Source organism: Gossypium arboreum, chromosome 12 (genome assembly GCF_025698485.1).
Source record: "Gossypium arboreum isolate Shixiya-1 chromosome 12, ASM2569848v2, whole genome shotgun sequence".
Classification (NCBI taxonomy): Eukaryota; Viridiplantae; Streptophyta; class Magnoliopsida; order Malvales; family Malvaceae; genus Gossypium; species Gossypium arboreum.
The window spans coordinates 99,872,040-99,891,735 of record NC_069081.1 but is presented as its reverse complement, the minus strand read 5'-3'; the positions used below and the strand labels follow the sequence as shown (position 1 = coordinate 99,891,735).

At 34.0% G+C, this 19,696-nt stretch overlaps 3 protein-coding genes and 1 long non-coding RNA gene across 6 annotated transcripts; 3 read left to right on the top strand and 1 right to left on the bottom strand.

The window, feature by feature from the left end:
* Positions 1–658: 658 nt before the first annotated feature.
* LOC108477579 (protein MAINTENANCE OF MERISTEMS-like) lies at positions 659–1,300 on the bottom strand. Its single transcript, XM_017780111.1, has one exon. It carries the CDS (start codon positions 1,298–1,300, stop codon positions 659–661), a length of 642 nt encoding a protein of 213 aa, XP_017635600.1.
* Positions 1,301–3,159: 1,859 nt separating this feature from the next.
* LOC108477369 (cysteine-rich receptor-like protein kinase 2) lies at positions 3,160–7,518 on the top strand. Its single transcript, XM_017779891.2, has 10 exons — positions 3,160–3,302; positions 3,422–4,281; positions 4,386–4,499; positions 4,802–4,941; positions 5,032–5,242; positions 5,343–5,577; positions 5,660–5,810; positions 5,937–6,381; positions 6,466–6,610; positions 6,723–7,518. Exons 2-8 carry the CDS (start codon positions 3,519–3,521, stop codon positions 6,276–6,278), a joined length of 1,956 nt encoding a protein of 651 aa, XP_017635380.2. The 5' UTR covers positions 3,160–3,302; positions 3,422–3,518; the 3' UTR covers positions 6,279–6,381; positions 6,466–6,610; positions 6,723–7,518.
* Positions 7,519–10,608: 3,090 nt separating this feature from the next.
* LOC108479056 (uncharacterized) lies at positions 10,609–11,373 on the top strand. Its single transcript, XR_001870398.2, has 2 exons — positions 10,609–10,726; positions 11,079–11,373. It is a non-coding gene; the product is annotated as an uncharacterized LOC108479056 (long non-coding RNA).
* A 2,278-nt stretch (positions 11,374–13,651) lies between these two features.
* LOC108478446 (cysteine-rich receptor-like protein kinase 2) lies at positions 13,652–18,135 on the top strand. 3 transcript variants are annotated; one of them, XM_017780905.2, is made up of 8 exons: positions 13,652–14,078; positions 15,227–15,913; positions 16,018–16,131; positions 16,432–16,571; positions 16,660–16,870; positions 16,971–17,205; positions 17,293–17,443; positions 17,570–18,135. In XM_017780905.2, exons 2-8 carry the CDS (start codon positions 15,325–15,327, stop codon positions 17,909–17,911), a joined length of 1,782 nt encoding a protein of 593 aa, XP_017636394.1. In that variant the 5' UTR covers positions 13,652–14,078; positions 15,227–15,324; the 3' UTR covers positions 17,912–18,135. The 3 variants fall into 3 exon arrangements, with proteins under 3 accessions (XP_017636394.1, XP_017636393.1, XP_052878549.1); XM_053022589.1 differs by lacking the exon at positions 13,652–14,078 and adding an exon at positions 14,766–14,902; XM_017780904.2 differs by having other exon boundaries at positions 13,652–15,913.
* The last annotated feature ends 1,561 nt before the right edge of the window (positions 18,136–19,696 follow it).

Below are 19,696 nucleotides of genomic sequence, written 5' to 3'. Positions count from 1 at the left end.
ACTCAGGAACGATGATCGGTTCCCGAGTAGGTATATAATCATACCGATTCTCTCACATTTCAATATATGCTAAGTGGAATCTCGACCAATCCGTATGCAATTGCCGTAAGTCCATTTTGTGCTCATCATTAAGCACCTCAGGTGCCACGGGAATCGGTTGTCGGAAGCCAAATTACCGCAATACTCGATCTGACTGGTACATCTCCACGATAGCATAGTTGACCAATGGGATCTTCACGTGCCAAACATTCGGATTTTGAAATAATTCATCCGGAATTACTGCCCAAATTGTCGGATCATCGTATGGTGTCCATTGAAACTATATTAATATAATAAAAATATTAGTTGTATACATAATACTAAATACTAAATACTAAATACTAAATACTAAATACTAAATATTAAAATACTAAATACAAAACGATTATTCTATTATCTATATATATTTTATTTAAAACTTACTTGTGCTTCCGAAAGTTTGTTTAATAGAAGCCATATATCTTCAAGAGATATAGGTATTCCAACATAACTTGCCGAATGGTACCACCTAATTAAATAAATTTTTAGCATACAATTATATTTTAAATCTACGTAATAATTGTAAAATCTAATTTAAAATTTACCTCGTTATAAGTGGGAATGTATATGGCTGGACCACTCAAGGACGTAAAAATGGAAAGCGAAACTGTGCCCATGATTGCGGTAGTGATAGGCAATCTCTTATTTTGGCTTTGTTCGGTCGCGTCGCCCCGCACATCTTCCTGTACAATGTTCCTAACACGGAAGATCCCCAACTAAGTTCACCAGCTACTCTAAAATTAACGAGTTTCAGCAGCCATATCAGATGTACGCGATTTCGTGACAAGTCCGGCATTAGATAACCTCCGATCATCTCAAGAATGTATGGCCGAGCATATCGTATTCTTTCTAGTTCAGTCGAATTATTATCTGGCTCCGGAAATGTGTCTTGTAACCAACCCATCTCAATCCGACCTCCGTTGATATTGTTCGGAATAGCAACCAAAAGCTCGTAACATACGGCGCCCCAATCAGCAGAATAAGTAGACCCAGTGACTGCGTACCCATCCACCGGCAATCCCAATTGTAACTCCATGTCTTCCAAAGTGATAGTACACTCTCCGCATTGAAGATGGAAAGTGTGCGTCTCGGGTCTCCACCTCTCTATCAACGTACTGATTAGTTTCGGGTCCAACTTGCACCCCCGGCCTATCGTGGCCACGTGCCAAAAACCCGCGTCCCGCAGGTAACCCTCTATCAACGGTGATGGAGGACCAGACATATTACGAATATAGCATTGCAACACTCGATCTACAGACTGTTATAAAAAATTATAAAATTAAAATTAAAATTGCATAAATGAAAAAAAAAATTAAATTGTATTGAAAAATTAATTAAAATTGCATAAATTAAAAAATATTAAATACTATTGAAATATTAAAATTATCACTTACCATTGTCATTTGATCGACGAATATGTGTTTATTATCGAGACGAATTAATTCCCTTTCCATTGCAAAAATTTAATTTAAAATACAACTAATTCAACAAAAAATTTAAATAGAGTTTTTTTGCAAAAATTAAAGAGAGCTTTGAGAAAATTTGCGAGAATATGAGAGAATTTTTGGAATAATTTGAGAGAATTTGAGAGAATTTGAGAGAATTTGAATAGGAGGACTTTTTTGTGTACAAAATCAAGGGGAGAGGGGTTTTATAGTTTTTTTTTTTTTTTACCGTTGGCGGCCCAACGGTCAAATTTTTGATCGTTTGTAAACACGGGTAAAGCGCGTCCCTGAGGAAGCGCTTTGTCCACATCAGCACAAATCGCGTCCTCAGGGAAGCATTTTCTGCTGATGTGGACAAAGCGCTCCCTCAGGGACGCGCTTTGCTGGCAAATACCCTGATTTCGCGCTGACGTGGACGCGATTTCTCAATTTTCGGCCTATTGTGGTAAATAATTAAGAAATTGACCCATTTCCGTAAAAAAAGTTGGAAATGAGCCTTTATTAGTATTTTACCCGATGCATTCGTAGCTACCATGCAACCTCGAAATACATGCCGAAAATGGGCAGAGGCCAATGAATTTACTCCTTGACGAGTTTTCATTTCTTTATGAAAACCCATCTGGATTTTGTTTGAGAAGAACTTTTAGATGAGCGAACAGTGTGAGTTAATTTACACAAAATTCACTAATACATGTCACGTGACAAGAAATATTGCAGAGACAGGGGAATTTCTTCGTATAAAAGAAGAAAAAAACATTCAACTCTCTTACCGCGGTTTTCTTCCCTTTTCCTACTCTATTTTACTTGCCTTGCTTTTGTCTTGTTTCTTAAAAGGTTGGCGTGCCTTTTCCCACCGCTTCACTAACGCGCAGGAAATCAGCTTCTTGGTTTGAATTTTAAACCTTAAGCTAATCCTCACTTCCACTGCTGCATTCCAATTGTTGCTCTTCTTTTCTACAAGTCAAGTTGTCTGCTGTTCATTGCACTTAAGGTAAGTTCTTTTTCTGTTTGTAGATCTGTTGTTATTTTTTGAATCTTAAATTAAGGTGTTTATGTGATCTGACATATCTTTAGTTGTAGACATAATTAATAATTTGGTCGAAGAAAAAAAATAGACAATTCTACATTCATTTGGGATTTATTGTCAGTTTGAACTTTGAACAATCGACCTATACTTTCTGTTTTTGTTGATTAATGCTTTCATGGCTCAGTTAAGCCTGCAAACCATCTTCTTTTGCCGATTCTCTTTTTATTTATACCATCCAAATATTGATTGTTATTTATCAAGTTAAGAAAGGTTTCCAATCATTTCTCACCATCTGTTTTCTTTTCTCCCGCCTTCTTTTTTAAGCTCTGAACGACCTCATTTATTATACCATTTTAATTTTAATTTTATAAAACTAATGAGACCTGTTTTACTTTAAAAGAGGAATAAAACTTTTTTACATGAATTTTGTTTTAATGACATTTATAATAATCGATTGGGTCCTATTGCAACGTGTTCTACTATAAGCGTGGGCGGTACCGACATTACTAAACGCCAATAACTGCTAGTTGTATTAATTTTAATAATTAGATTGGGATTAAATACATTAAAGTGTTTTATGAATTAGGTTACATCCACTCCTGTTATTGTTCAAAGGTAATAAAATATTTAGATCAAGTTGGGTCAATTTCTATTTAAGAGCCCTTTGTATGACACACAACTACCGAGTTGACCCAATATGAACACGAGACCTTGCCATTTTATTTATTTACTTATTCAATCTAGTTTTCCAGGTGGGCCATTTTCTCTCGCCTTTCGTGCTCGGTTCTTTGACAAAATTGCCAAGGACAAATATTTTTACAACAATTTATCTTTTTCTTTGGTATTTCCATGATTTGCATTTTCTTTTCAGGTTCATTCATAAATTCACTGTTGATGGAACTTGACCAATGTCTTGAGCCTTGTAGTAGATGATTTAGCTTCTCCAGCCTTCAAAGTAACCGTAAAAAATGGATAAACCAGTTCAGGTAGTCGGTTCTGGATATATTTTCTTGGTTCTTATGGGGTTTCTGGCATTACTTGAAGGAGTGAAAGGAGATCCAAGAGCCAAAACAGTGAATGTTTCATGTGGCCACCAACTTGAGCACTACGGGACCATCTATGTTTCTAACTTTGTTGCTACAATGGAGAATATCAATGAACAGATTCGTGATTCGGGCTTTGGAACAGCAGCTGCAGGTTCTGGGCTTGATAGGAACTATGGTCTTGCTCAGTGTTATGGGGATCTATCGTCGCTTGACTGCGTATTGTGCTTTGCCGAGGCACGTGCGGTTCTTCCTCAATGCTATCCGTTCAACGGGGGTCGCATTTTTCTCGACGGATGCTTCATGAGAGCCGAGAATTATAGCTTCTTTGAGGAGCACACAGGACCAGACGACAGGGCAGTGTGCGGGAATACAAGCCGCAAAGGGTTGAATTTTCAAGAATCAGCACGGCAGGCAGTGAGGCATGCAGTTGCTGCTGCATTGGGAAATGAAGGGTATGCTAAGGCTCAGGTGGCAGTTTCGGGCACAAATGAGTCAGCTTATGTTTTGGCTAATTGCTGGAGGACATTAAACTATGCTACTTGTAAAACATGTCTAGAGAATGCATCAGCATCGGTACTAGGGTGCTTGCCTTGGTCGGAGGGACGCGCACTCAACACTGGCTGCTTCATCAGGTACTCTGACACAGATTTCCTCAATAAAGAACCCGGAAATGGAATATCAAGAGGTAACTATCACATCTCACTCTTTCAAATCTTAGTTAAGTAATGCGTTAATCCTTTTTTTCATTTATTTAAAGCTGACTGTGAAACTCGGATTGGTGAACTTCAGGAACCGTTATAATCATAGTATTTTCTATCGTCAGTTCCCTGATTGTTTTGGCGATCGGAGTTGCTATTGGAGTCTATATCTGGAAGTACAGATACATACAAAAGAAAAGACGAGGTAAAATGTTTATTTACAAGATTTACCTATCAAATTCCCATGCACAAAAACTAAATAAACAACAATAAAGGGATAAAAAAATGAGAGCAATAAATTAAGCATGCCCATGCTGAGACTCCTGCACTAAACATTCTGCTCTGAATCTAGGTAACATAAGTCGGTCAAGGTTATATGAATTATTCAATTACATGGTTTTGTGGTTAGGCAAGTTTGGGGTTAATAATATGGTACTGATTCCAAAATTGTGTTACCTAGTTTTCTTCGCCTTCCTTTTGGTTAAAACGGTTTGCCTTCATTGTCAGGTTCAAATGATGCAGAAAAATTTGTGAAACTCCTTCATGATAGCAACTTAAACTTCAAGTACTCTACACTCGATCGTGCTACGGGATCTTTCAAGGATGCCAACAAGCTTGGGCAAGGAGGATTCGGGACGGTTTATAAGGCACTTATTCTATTCCTCTGAACTCCATTGCTCGTCTTTGGCATTCTTCCTTTGTTTTATGGTCTGATATTTCGTTTTGTGTCTCTGTAGGGAGTTCTACCTGATGGAAGAGAGATTGCTGTCAAAAGGTTGTTCTTTAACAATCGACATAGGGCAGCCGATTTCTACAATGAAGTCAAACTTATAAGCAGCGTGGAGCATAAAAACCTGGTCAGGTTGTTGGGATGTAGTTGTTCGGGACCTGAAAGTCTTCTCGTCTATGAGTTCCTCCCAAACAAGAGCTTGGATCGCTTCATCTTTGGTAAATACCGATACTTTACATATATCGATGACACCAAGCTTAAAATGATATTTAAATATGTTCACTAACAGAATTCTTTTTCCTTCCAAAAACATAACAGATCCCAGCAGAGGCAAATTACTTGATTGGGAGAAGAGATACGTAGTTATTATTGGAACTGTAGAAGGTTTAGTTTATCTTCATGAGAACTCCGAGACTAAAATTATTCACAGAGATATAAAAGCTAGCAATATCTTGTTGGATTCGAAGCTGCGAGCTAAAATTGCCGACTTCGGGTTGGCAAGGTCTTTCCAGGAAGATCAGAGTCACATCAGCACTGCCATTGCCGGGACCCTGTAAGGATCACATTCCTCCTGTCTGTTCCAGGCATGTTTCACTATAGATCGGCTAATAGTTCTATATTTTCAAATTTTACAGAGGATATATGGCTCCGGAGTACCTAGCCCATGGCCAGTTAACCGAGAAAGCAGATGTCTATAGTTTCGGGGTGCTTTTACTCGAAATAGTTACAGGGAAGCAAAACAACAAGAGCAAAGCAACAGAATATTCAGACAGCATAGTAACAGTTGTAAGCTTCAGTCCCTTGTTCTAAATCTGCCACTGTTCTCCTACTTGAACCACCACTTAACTAGCTGACTTTCATTCGAGAACAAAGGATTTCTTATATGTGTTTTGGTTGCGTGTGATGGAGCAGACTTGGAGACATTTTCAGTTAGGGACTGTGGAGGAGATTTATGACCCAAATCTAATGTTACACAATGACAACAATGGCAGCAACGTTAGGAATGAAATTTTCAGAATGGTACAAATTGGACTTCTTTGCACCCAAGAGATCCCGTCACTAAGACCATCAATGTCGAAGGTACTACACTTGCTAACAAAGAAAGATGAAGACCTCCCTGCACCTACTAATCCACCTTTTTTGGATGAAAAGATGGAATTCAATGAGACAAGTGACAAAGAATGCTATCCCCTCAACCGAGCTGATAATGATTCAATTGCCACTGTCACCCACAGTTCCTTCTACGGAAGATGATCTTTAGAACATGGCTGGATGATCCGAGGATTGCTGATTTTGGCTTTGTTAGACTTTTTCCGGAAGATAAGACTCACATCAGCACCGCCATCGCTGGCACTTTGTAAGTTGATGAATATTTGAAACGTTGCACATTACCTTAATTTGCATATTACTAACCATGAATTCAATTATTTGGCATCTCTAGAGGTTACATGGCTCCAGAATACGCTGTTCGTGGCATGTTGACTCAAAAGGCTAATGTTTATAGTTTCAGTGTTCTCGTTATTGAAATTACTTGCGGGAAGAGGAACAGGTGCTTTTCTCCGGATATGGTCTGCATCCTACACATGGTAATTCATTTTGCAGAGCTTATCAACTACGCTATGCTTTTGTGATAATTTTTTTGTCTCTAATTCTGGGGTCTTAAACTGATGCAAGATATATATATATTTGAATTGGAAGGTATGGAATCAATATGAAGCAGATTAGCTCAGGGAAGTTGTTGATCCAGTTACAGAGCACAATTTTCGAGAAAAGGCGTGTAGATTGCTTCAAATTGGCCTACTCTGTGTACAAGCCTCAACAGAATTGCGACCATCAATGTCAACAATTGTGCAAATACTTACTGATGATACTTGCGAAATCCCTTTTCCGACGCAGCCTCCTATCTTGAGTCCTAGTAGCTCGGGGGTTAGCCCAAACATTACTACTTCTACTAATAATTATCAGACCGAATCTTACATCCAGTCTTCGGGGCATAGCACAATTCAAAGTAGGATGGTGCCTAGATGGACCGCTTTTATAGAAAATGTTTCAGACAAGTTTCACGAAGATAGAGCCGACACGTTGGGGTGATCTTGATGGGCTTCTCTGTGTTTCTGGTATCACTGGGTGATGAAGTAGTTCATATGACATTCTGCACTATTTGGAGGAGGCATAAATGGATGTGGATATCATCGGATACAAATGATTTAAACTAATAACGTCCAATACCGTTTCTAACACCGATTAATGCTTCATTCTTCCTATAAACTTAGTTATAGATCAGTTTGATACTTTTAGTTATACAAAATTAGAAATGCTGTACGTAAATACTAAAATCATTGGCCAAGGGAGATCTTAATTACGTAAGCTAAGGAAGTTAGGTTTATGTACTTTTAACATAATGTTACGCTATTTCTTTTTTCTTTTTCTAGTTTCATAATGCAATTAGAATTGTAGAATCCAATCAATATAAAAAATCTGAGTGTTTAACTCATGCGAGCCCGCCTATTTGCCAGCACTAGTAAAGGTGAACATCAAAGTGATGTCAAAGAAGGCAACCACCAAAGTGGAAGCATTGTCAACATGCAACACACTACTTTATATTTTAAAATGATAAGTTAACCTTAAAGTAAAAATAAAAAATAAGAATAAAATAAATAAATAAATAATCTGAAAAGTGAAGTGGGTAAGCAAAATGGGATACAAAATTCCCAAATTAGGATCTTAGACAACGAATAGCAAATAACTAAAAAATCAAAGGTAACGTAAATGTCAATATATAAATTCCTAACAAAAACAGGTGTTTACATTGAACTTTAACCATCCATAGGAGTTTGTTGGTATGAAGAGGATAGTGTAGAAGAAGATGAGGGTTCATTCAGTGATTAGCGGAGAACGGAAGGTTAGGTAGATCCAATAGTAGAATCGCTTCAATTGCAAATCAACAAATCTAATAGTTCAACCACTACTATTATACAAAGGTTTATGTAAACTGCTTCAAACTAGTATTAAACCGGAAAAAACCCGCTTGAACCGGTATTTCTTTATCTTTTGCTTTTGGATTGACTCCTCTTTAAGAAGCATAGCAACTAGCAGAATGACTCATCTTTGCATGTTTGTGGAGAGTAGAGAACAACACGTACAACTTTTGATGAATGAAATGAAACACTTTCTCTCGACTTTAAAATTTTGAAAGGAGACAAAAAAAACCTCATATAAAAATGTAGGAAGTGAAAAGAAATTTGACATTGGTTAAAAATTATTTTCGAAAACTAAATGTAAGTATTACTTATTTAAAAATCTGACCGTCGATATAGCTCTTTTACAATAACAATAAAGCTATAATGTATGAGTCAATGATTACTTAACCTTGCAAGATAATTAGTGCATCATGTAAAATTAGGTTGGATTAATATTTATTATGACAAACAAAAAATGCTATTATTTTTTGGATTTAAAGTCATATGAGTTCGTTGAGAATAATACCAAGTATTCAAACACCTCAAACAATCATTTATCATATCTGTCGAAACCATTTTTTTAATGGGAATCGACGTTGTTTTGAAAATGAAAACGAATAAAAACGGGAGTCATCATCAATCTTTTTTTATTTAGGTGTGATCGGATCACCTCGTAATTTGATTGTTTTAACAAAATGTTTTATTTTGCTAAAACAACAATTTTGGTCTACGAAATTCAAGAAAACGGGTTCGGGAGTTAGTTACGTACGAGGAAGGATTAACACCCTCGTAACACCTAAAATTGGTACCTAATTGATTAATTAATGTTTTAATGTCGAAATTTAAAAACTCGAAAAGAATTTAGAATACGATCCCTCTTTTTATTAATGTTAATTTTGCAAAGATGTTTAGATAAATCGAAGCAGATGTTAAAGACCTTCTCGTCCCGAAGTAATAAAATGTCACATCCAACACGGTAGGATACAACATTTTAAAACCCTCGAGAGTAAGCCGGTCTTTGGATTTTCAAAACTCATGCACCTTAATTTTAAATGGTTATTCAGTTATCTGGGTCAAACAAAAAAATCGAAACCCAGCACGTTAGGGCATGATCACTCGAATCCCCAAAAAAAAGATTATTACCTTTATTTTTAAAATTTTCTTTTTAAAATATAGCGAGTATGATATTTAACGATGTGCATTATTTTTTTTGGAGTAAAATAAAATGATCCATATTGGATAAGCATGTTGAAACTTAATACACGATACGATGACATGAAATAAGAATATAGTAATGTGCATGGAATAATAATGCATGGATACAATATTATACAAGTAAATAACAATGATATGAAAATACAGAAAAGCGAATTATAAAACACACATTGGCAATAATCACATGGCACACGCCGATTAAATACCAACAATAGTAATCAAGAGAATGAAATAAATAACATAAAACTATTTAAAATAAATACTGAAACAATTTTAAATAAGTAATACATAAAAAATAGGTTTAAAATAGATATTATAGAAAATAATTTAAAGTGAATAATATAAAACAATTTAAAATCATTAATAAAAAGTCTAAAATAAATAATATGTAATAAGAAATTTAATAATAAAATAAATAATGTAAAAAGTTTAAAATAATCAATATATAAAAATTTGGAAATAAATAATCCATATATAAAAAGGAAGTTTAAGAATGAACATTATATATAAATTTATAATAATAAACAATTAAAAAACAATATACAAAAAGAGTTTAAAATAAATAAAAAGGTAATGTAGAATAATTAATATAAAAAGAAAAAATCGAAATAATATGTATTAAAACAATGAAAAAAATCGAAATAATATGTATTAAAACAATTTAATATGAATATTATATAGAAATTTAAAATGAATAGCATATAGAATAGTTAAAGTTAATTATTGCATGTAAAAATTTAAAATAGATAACATGTGAAATGATTTAAAAACAAATAATTTTATAAAAAATATCTAAGATAAATAATTTAATAAAATTAATAATCAATAAAAGAGGATATTTAAAATAAATAAAATAAGTGAGTTTAATATAAAATCGGTAAAGCAAATTTAAATACATAGTTCATAATACAGTTAAAGAGCTAATATACCAAAATAAATAATGCATATAAAAATAATAAATAATAAAAGGATAAAAACCAAACTGCTCAAGGACTAAATTGGAACAAAAATGAAATCAAAGATAAAAACTATAATAAAATAAAAATATGGGGTCAAAAATAAAAGATGCGCAAGGTTTGAGGACTAAACGGGTAAAATACCCAGCCTCCGGACAGGTGTCCATCACCCAGCTCATCCGCGCATTAGGGACCGAATTGAACACCAAGAAAATTTGCGTGGCCAAATTTAAAAAATAAAAGGACAATAAAAAAGGGATTAAATTAAAAGAAAACAAAAATGCGGAAGGACCGCGGGCGTAAATAGCCCATCAGAACAAAAAAGCGCTAATCCCTTAGCGGGTCGGGTCGCATGCGCGGGTTGAGGCCAAAAAGGCGTCGTTTTGGCCTATGTATGCTAACACCAAAACGGCGCCGTTTTGTGCACTTATAAAAGCAAAAAAATTACAAAAAATTTCATTTTTCAGCCTTCAAAACAAAAGGAGTTTAAAAAACTCTCTCAACCCCTTTTATCTCCCTTCTCCCTTCTTCACCGGCCAATAGGGCTCTGGTCGCCGGAAATCGAAAAAAGGTAAATTTTTTATTTTTTTTTGCTATATTTATATAAATATATATATATATATATTGTTTTTTTTAAATAGAGAAAATATGTATGTATGTGTAGTCAAAAAATGAAAATAAAAGAAAAAAGAAAAGGGGTCTTTGGCACCTTTGAATCTATTTTTTTTCTTCAATGCTTGCTTTTTTTTTTTGTATTCAAATATATGGTTGAAAACACTGATTTTACATTCACAATCTCCTGATTTTTTATTCCCAAAATCCCCCCATTACAAATCGGTTTCTATGGCTTTATAGTCGATTTACAAATACTGTTTTTCCTTCCTTTTTTGCTACTGATCTTGCGTGTTCTTTCTTCTTTGCAGGGTGGTTGGCGGCAGAGCAGTTGGAGTGGTTGATGCTAGGGGCGGTGGCTGACGGCTAGGGAAGAAGACCTAGGTGCGGCGCACCTAGGGTTTGAAATTTTTTGTTTTTTCTGTTATGGGTTTGGGCTAGGTTAGGGTTTGTAATGGGTTTGTTTCTGTTTAATTGTGGTTTGGGCTGACATGATGGGTTTGATGAAATTAGGACTTTTGATGTTGTAAATAGACTTTAATAATTTTGGACTTTATTTTATATTTGTGTTTTTTTATTGATTTGGGCTCGGGTTGGGCAAAATAAGTCTGTTACAATATCAAATTAAGTAATCAAAATAAAATTTTCAAAACAAAACGATTTGCATAGGATGAAAATGGCCCAAAAATACCATCTATAGCAATTTAGGAAGAGCATTGGTTGCACAATTTCTAACATAAACAAGTGAATGTGTAGCACACTTGCTCATTGCCACCAAAACAAGAAGTGCAATAACATGCTGGCAAATTCCCATCATAGTACAAGTGCCCATACTGTTACCAACGGATTGGCGTCTTTAAATCTTTCTGGAAACAATTAATTGATAGCAATGCTATGTTTGGATGCCTACAAAAGTAAATATTGAAATGATTGCAATATGTTTCATGCTTTAACACAACAAATACAATCCGTTCAATCACCCCTCCCTTTTTAAATTAATGAGATTCTACATATCAGAATTGCTTTTATATGATGTATCTAATATGTGCTCCCAAATGATTTATAAATCATTTAACCTTGAAAACACATAAAAATTATTACCTATTAAATATTTTAATCTTAACTCCTTCTATATCAAATTTATCCATTTTAATCCACTAAATTTCCCTTAGTTTAACAATGTTATTAATTTAACATAGGGCAACCTCAAATAAAAATTTAAAAGAAAGTTCACTCAAAATAATACAAGTTTGAAGAAAATACTTTTCAGCATAATGCTGTAGATACAAGAAATCAGCTTCTTTAATTCCAAAGTTTGTGATGCAACATTTTTTACATATAATTCTATCAGCGAAAGAGTAAAAAAATACACGTCGAGATTAACCAAAAATATCCCATTAACAAACACTAACTTTGAGTACAACTTAAAATTATCTACACCTTTTAAGACCCTTTTTCACGATTTAGCTTTTAAGTTCTAAAATTTTCATAAGCTTGTAATTCTCTATTACCATCTAATGTCTTTAAAGTTGTTTTATTATTATTATTATTATATGTAATTGTACTTTTTGAACAGATTTATTTAATAAAATTATATTATTTACATTAATATTGTTTGTATTTGTCTTCAATGATTTTTACATAAAGAAAAATAAACAAGTAAATATTGGCTCAATGACTACTTGATGTTTAATTCATATTAAGTTGCATTATGTGATTAGATTATTATGTGATAAGATAACTTATATTAGTAGGTAATATAAATGATCCATAGTCTAATTGGAATTGAGCAAATTGATTAAAAGCCTATTATGCCATTTATCAAGTCCAATTAGGAAAATATTTTGTCTCAGGTATCGTAGCAACTGACTCTCAAAATGTAAAAATATAAATGTGATTGTTTGGATTCACAATGCATTAGACAAGACTCAAGTAGAATAAATCCTAGATTTGTTTAAGGATTTATTCATCAATGACATTCATAAAGTATCTTACCTCAATCCAAAGTAAGTGATGGATTATGTGCGCCTAACTCGTATATTTTGATATACTGAAAGCCTGTGTTTAATTGATAATTAATAGAACTGAAAGCTAATACGTTGGGTATATGACTTTTGATGATGGATTATTTGTTATATCAAAATATTAAAAAATTAAAGCTAACAGGATGAGTCATGCCGACCACACTCACCAAACCAAATTGTCGATATAAAGAGAATAGTGTAAGAGAAGATGACGATTAACATAGTGATTAGAGGTTGTGCGAAGAGTCAATGTAACACCCCTTACTCGCATCAATGATCAATACAGATGAATGGTGTCACATTGAGATAATCTTCACATTTATAAAATTTCTTTTTAACAAAATTTATCATGTAAATGATTTAGATAAATCTAAGTAAACACTATTCTAAAATTTGAAAGCTTTTGGACACCTCAAAACAAATTTAAGCACACATTTATCTTGACAACACAGTTAAAAGAATTCAACACCATTTTATCTTGAAAATATTGAAAATATTATACATATCAAGAAAACACCACAAAGCTTACAAGCGTAATAAATAATACACTTAATCTATGTATATATCATTTTAAGCTCATCTAATACAAGCTAAATTCTCTAAACCAATCAAATCTTGTATGGAAATGTGATTCTCCCAATACATGATAGCTTCCCAGAATAGTTATTTTACCTGCGCGTTTTAAACAATTAACACATCAAGCTCACAAAGCTTAATAAATTACCGAATATAAATAGTTTAGAACTAAATAATGACAGAAACATATGAAAAATAAAAACTCTAACCAAACATAGTATAATTGTTTATTATATTCTTTTCTGGAAAATGGAATGATAAAAACACCATACCAAATTAATGGGCAGAGGCCAATGAATCTATTCCTTGACGAATTTTCATTTCTTTATGAAAACCCATCTGAATTTTGTTTGAAAAGAACTTTTAGATGAGTGAGCAGTGTGAGTTAATTTACACAAAATTCACTAATACATGTTACGTGACAAGAAATATTGCAGAGACAGGAGAATTTCTTCGTATAAAAGAAGAAAAAAATTCAACTCTCTTACCGTGGTTTTCTTCCCTTTTCCTATTCTCTATTTTACTTGCCTGGCTTTTGTCTTGTTTCTTAAAAGGTTGGCGTCCCACTTCCCACCGCTTCACTAACGGGCAGGAAATCAGTTTCTTGCTTTGAATTTTAAACCCTAAGCTAATCCTCACTTCCACTTCTGCATTCCAATTGTTGCTCTTCTTTTCTGCGAGTCAAGTTGTCTGCTGTTCATTGCACTTAAGGTAAGTTCTTTTTCTATTTATGGTATTTGTAGATCTGTTGTTGTTTTCTGGGTCTTAAATCAAAGTGTTTATGTGATCTGATATATCTTGAGTTGTAGACATAATTAATAATTTGGTCGAAGAATAAAACAGACAATTCTACATTCATTAGGGATTAATTGTCAGTTTGAACTTTGAACAACCGACCCTATGCCTTCTGTTTTTGTTGATTAATGCTTTTATGGGTATGTCTCAGTTAAGCCAGCAAGTGCAACAAGCCAAACGATCTTCTTTTGCAGCTTCTCTTTTTATTTATACCATCCAAATTTTGATTGTTATTTATCAAGTTATGAAAGGTTTCCAATCATTTCTGACCATCTGTTTTCTTTAAAGAAACAAATATTCATACATGGATGAAATATATTAAAAAACTAATGACATGTTTTAATTTAAAAGAGGAATAAAACATTTTTATATGAATTTTGTTTTAATATTGGAAAATGCCGTGACATTTATAATAATCGGGTCCTATTGCAACGTGTTCTACTACAAACGTGGGTGGTACCGACATTTCTAAACACCAATAACTGGTAGTTGTATTAATTTTAATAATTAGATTGGGATTAAATACGTTAAAAGTGTTTTCTGAATTAGGTTACATTCACTCCTGTTATTGTTCAAAGGTAATAAAATATTTAGACCAAGTTGAGTCAATTTGAATTTAAGAGCCCTTTGTATGACAGACAACTGCCGAGTAGCTTGTCTCTGTTTCGAGATGACCCAATATGAACACGATACCTTGCCATATTTTTTAATTACTTATTCAATTCAATCTAGTTTTCCAGGTGGGCCATTTTCTCTCGCCTTTCGTGGTCAGTTCTTTGACAAAATTGCCAAGGACAATTAATTTTACAACAATTTTTCAATTTCTTTGGTATTTCTCAATTTGTATTTATCTTTTTCTTTGGTATCTCTATGATTTGCATTTTCTTTTCAGTTCATTGATAAATTCACTGTTGATGGAACTTGACCAATGTCTTGAGCCTTGTAGTAGATGATTTAGCTTCTCCAACCTTCAAAGTAACCGTAAAAAATGGATAAACCAGTTCAGGTAGTCGGTTCTGGATATATTTTCTTGGTTCTTATGGGGTTTCTGGCATTACTTGAAGGAGTGAAAGGAGATCCAAGAGCCAAAACAGTGAATATTTCGTGTGGCCACCAACTTGAGCACAACGGGACCATCTATGTTTCTAACTTTGTTGCTACAATGGAGAATATCAGTGAACAGATGCGTGATTCAGGCTTTGGGACAGCAGTTACAGGTTCTGGGCTTGATACGAACTATGGTCTTGCTCAGTGTTATGGGGATCTATCGTCGCTTGACTGCGTATTGTGCTATGCCGAGGCACGTACGGTTCTTCCTCAATGCTATCCGTTCAACGGGGGTCGCATTTTTCTCGACGGATGCTTCATGAGAGCCGAGAATTATAGCTTCTTTGAGGAGCACACAGGACCAGACGACAGGGCAGTGTGCGGGAATACAAGCCGCAAAGGGTTGAATTTTCAAGAATCAGCACGGCAGGCAGTGAGGCATGCAGTTGCTGCTGCATTGGGAAATGAAGGGTATGCTAAGGCTCAGGTGGCAGTTTCGGGCACAAATGAGTCGGCTTATGTTTTGGCTAATTGCTGGAGGACATTAAACAATACTTCTTGTAAAACATGTCTAGAGAATGCATCAGCATCGGTACTAGGGTGCTTGCCTTGGTCGGAGGGACGCGCACTCAACACTGGCTGCTTCATCAGGTACTCTGATACAGATTTCCTCAATAAAGAACCCGGAAATGGAATATCAAGAGGTAATTATCACATCTCACTCTTTCAAATATTAGTTAATTAATGCGTTAATCCTTTTTTTCATTTATTTAAAGCTGACTGTGAAACTCGGATTGGTGAACTTCAGGAACCGTTATAATCATAGTAGTTTCTATCGTCAGTTCCCTGATTGTTTTGGCGATCGGAGTTGCTATTGGAGTCTATATCTGGAAGTACAGATACATACAAAAGAAAAGACGAGGTAAAATGTTTATTTACAAGATTTACCTATCAAATTCCCATGCACAAAAAATAAAAAACGACAATAAAGGGATAAAAATATGAGAGCAATAAATTAAGCATGCCGATGCTGAGACCCCTGCACTAAACATTCTGCTCTGAATCTAGGTAAGGTAAGTCGGTCAAGGTTATATGAATTATTCAATTACATGGTTTGTGGTTAGGCAAGTTTGGGGTTAATAATATGGTACTGATTCCAAAATTGTGTTACCTAGTTTTCCACGTCTTCCTTTTGGTTAAAACGGGTTGCCTTCATTTTCAGGTTCAAATGATTCAGAAAAATTTGTGAAACTCCTTCATGATAGCAACTTAAACTTCAAGTACTCTACACTCGATCGTGCTACGGGATCTTTCAATGATGCCAACAAGCTTGGGCAAGGAGGATTCGGGACGGTTTATAAGGCACTTATTCTATTTCTCTGAACTCCATTGCTCGTCTTTGGCATTCTTCCTTTGTTTTATGGTCTGATATTTCGTTGTGTCTCTGTAGGGAGTTCTACCTGATGGAAGAGAGATTGCTGTCAAAAGGTTGTTCTTTAACAATCGACATAGGGCAGCCGATTTCTACAATGAAGTCAAACTTATAAGCAGTGTGGAGCATAAAAACCTGGTCAGGTTGTTGGGATGTAGTTGTTCGGGACCTGAAAGTCTTCTCGTCTATGAGTTCCTCCCAAACAAGAGCTTGGATCGCTTCATCTTTGGTAAATACCGATACTTTACATATATCGATGACACCAAGCTTAAAATAATATTTAAATATGTTCACTAACAGAATTCTTTTTCCTTCCAAAAACATAACAGATCCCAGCAGAGGCAAATTACTTGATTGGGAGAAGAGATACGTAGTTATTATTGGAACTGTAGAAGGTTTAGTTTATCTTCATGAGAACTCCGAGACCAAAATTATTCACAGAGATATAAAAGCTAGCAATATCTTGTTGGATTCGAAGCTGCGAGCTAAAATTGCCGACTTCGGGTTGGCAAGGTCTTTCCAGGAAGATCAGAGTCACATCAGCACTGCCATTGCCGGGACCCTGTAAGGATCACATTCCTCCTGTCCTGTCTGTTCCAGGCATGATTCACTATAGATTGGCTAATAGTTCTAAATTTTCAAATTTTACAGAGGATATATGGCTCCGGAGTACCTAGCCCATGGCCAGTTAACCGAGAAAGCAGATGTCTATAGTTTCGGGGTGCTTTTACTCGAAATAGTTACAGGGAAGCAAAACAACAAGAGCAAAGCAACAGAATATTCAGACAGCATAGTAACAGTTGTAAGCTTCAGTCCCTTGTTCTAAATCTGCCACTGTTCTCCTACTTGAACCACCACTTAACTAGCTGACTTTCATTCGAGAACAAAGGATTTCTTATATGTGTTTTGGTTGCGTGTGATGGAGCAGACTTGGAGACATTTTCAGTTAGGGACTGTGGAGGAGATTTATGACCCAAATCTAATGTTACACAATGACAACAATGGCAGCAACGTTAGGAATGAAATTTTCAGAGCGGTACAAATTGGACTTCTTTGCACCCAAGAGATCCCGTCACTAAGACCATCAATGTCGAAGGTACTACACTTGCTAACAAAGAAAGATGAAGACCTCCCTGCACCTACTAATCCACCTTTTTTGGATGAAAAGATGGAATTCAATGAGACAAGTGACAACGAATGCTATCCCCTCAACCGAGCTGATAATGATTCAATTGCCACTGTCACCCACAGTTCCTTCTACGGAAGATGATCTTTAGAACATGGTTGGACGATCCGACACCACTCGCAATTTTTTTAAGGCGAATGCTTCAAAATAACGTATATATTGGGGGGATTGAGATAAAGGAGCATACGACTGGAATGTACAAAACTATAACCGTACTATGAATTTTTTGTGTCCATTTATAGTTCATCAGATCATCTATTATTGATACGGTAAACATATAGAAAATAATGATTCAGTTCTGCGGAAAATTCTGATAATAATTCAGATAATTCTATAAACTTGGAAGTTATACACGTTACAAGTTACAAATTTGATGAAAAAATATTTCAACAGTGAAGAAGAAAATATAGAAATATCAAAACTAATGGATACTGATCAAACAAATTATAATTCTCATGGAAAAAAATTAGAGCCAGATATTTAAAAGATAATTATTTAAGATCTTTTCATAAAAACTATGAACAAGTTGAAAACACAACTAGAATTTTTTGTAATCAAACCGAAAATATTGTTGCTAATGAAATAAAATCAGAAAATATAGGAGAATCAACTACTCAACCAATCCCACATAGAATAGATGATTTAAATAAAGAAAATGTTGCTCAAGGAAGAATATATTTAGATTTAATTAATATTCCTATAGCAGACTATGAAAAAACCATAGATGATGGGGCACAGTCTATGACTATAGTTGTTAACAACATGTTGTCAAAAGAAAACAACATGTTGTCAAAAGAAAATATTTTAAACGACTTTGTCAGAACATTTCAAGGAGATGTTTTACAATTCCTAAGAAGATGAGAAGAATCAGAAAAAAGAAAAGAACAAAAAAGACAGTTAATCAACAGATTCAAGCTCCCAACGATTTATTAAAAAAGTGTTAACTTATATTCTAAAAACATAAATTTGTGGATACACTGATAAAAAAAGATCAAATTATGTGACATTAGATATCTAGAAGAATTTTCTAAAAAATTATTTCATGAATATCAAAAACTAAAAAATAAAAAAAAGGTTATGGAAAAACTAATATTTCCATAACTTACCACCACAATGGGATGAGATTTGTATAAAAAATACGATTCTTATTTAGAAAAGCATAGTAAAATATCTGGCGTAGAATCAGAAAGTATAGATTCTATAGGAAATAGAATTAATTTTGCAAAATAAAGAATAGCTATGCATTGTTTACAAAGTAAGACCTCTAAACAAGTTAAGCATAAACTAAGTAATAAGCATTGTACAAAAATTATAGAAAATGAATAGAAATTTAGAAGTAAATCAGTACATCCAAATACTTATAAAAACATAAATAGAAAAATAGAAAATATAAGCTAGTTAGATGGAAAAAGAAAATAAAAAAAATTCTGGTTATAATAAAAAGAAAAGATTTATTAGAAGAAAACTTCTAAAAATCCTAAAAAACAAAAATGCAAGTGTTTCATATGTGATGAAGAAAGTCATAAGCACTAAATTGTCCTAATAAAGGAAAAAGTGCTAGAAAAATGATTAAAACCTTTGAAGAACAAGATTTAGAAATATGTTCGAAGAGGAAATAAATCTGAGGAAATATTATATTAATTAATATCGAAATAGATTCGATACGAGATGAAGAAGAATATATATTTATGTTTAATATAGGAAGTTGTTCTAATAATCAGTTAGAAGAAATTCCTAAGAATGAACAACAAGATATAAAATTAGGAAATATAATCGAGAATAAAACTTTTCGATGAAATGATAGAAAAAATTAATAAAATTATATTTCTAAAGAAGAAGCTTATAAAATATCTAAATATAAGATATGGT

Excerpts from the sequence above, each read along its gene's own strand:
- LOC108477579 (XM_017780111.1), bottom strand. The coding sequence starts at position 1,300 with ATGTCTGGTCCTCCATCACCGTTGATAGAGGGTTACCTGCGGGACGCG.
- LOC108478446 (XM_053022589.1), top strand. The coding sequence starts at position 14,794 with ATGACAGACAACTGCCGAGTAGCTTGTCTCTGTTTCGAGATGACCCAA. Across the intron at positions 16,871-16,970 it reads CTTGGATCGCTTCATCTTTG|ATCCCAGCAGAGGCAAATTA; the intron begins GTAAATACCGAT and ends AAAACATAACAG. Across the intron at positions 17,206-17,292 it reads ACTGCCATTGCCGGGACCCT|AGGATATATGGCTCCGGAGT; the intron begins GTAAGGATCACA and ends CAAATTTTACAG.
- LOC108477369 (XM_017779891.2), top strand. The coding sequence starts at position 3,519 with ATGGATAAACCAGTTCAGGTAGTCGGTTCTGGATATATTTTCTTGGTT. Across the intron at positions 4,942-5,031 it reads GATTCGGGACGGTTTATAAG|GGAGTTCTACCTGATGGAAG; the intron begins GCACTTATTCTA and ends GTGTCTCTGTAG. Across the intron at positions 5,578-5,659 it reads ACTGCCATTGCCGGGACCCT|AGGATATATGGCTCCGGAGT; the intron begins GTAAGGATCACA and ends CAAATTTTACAG.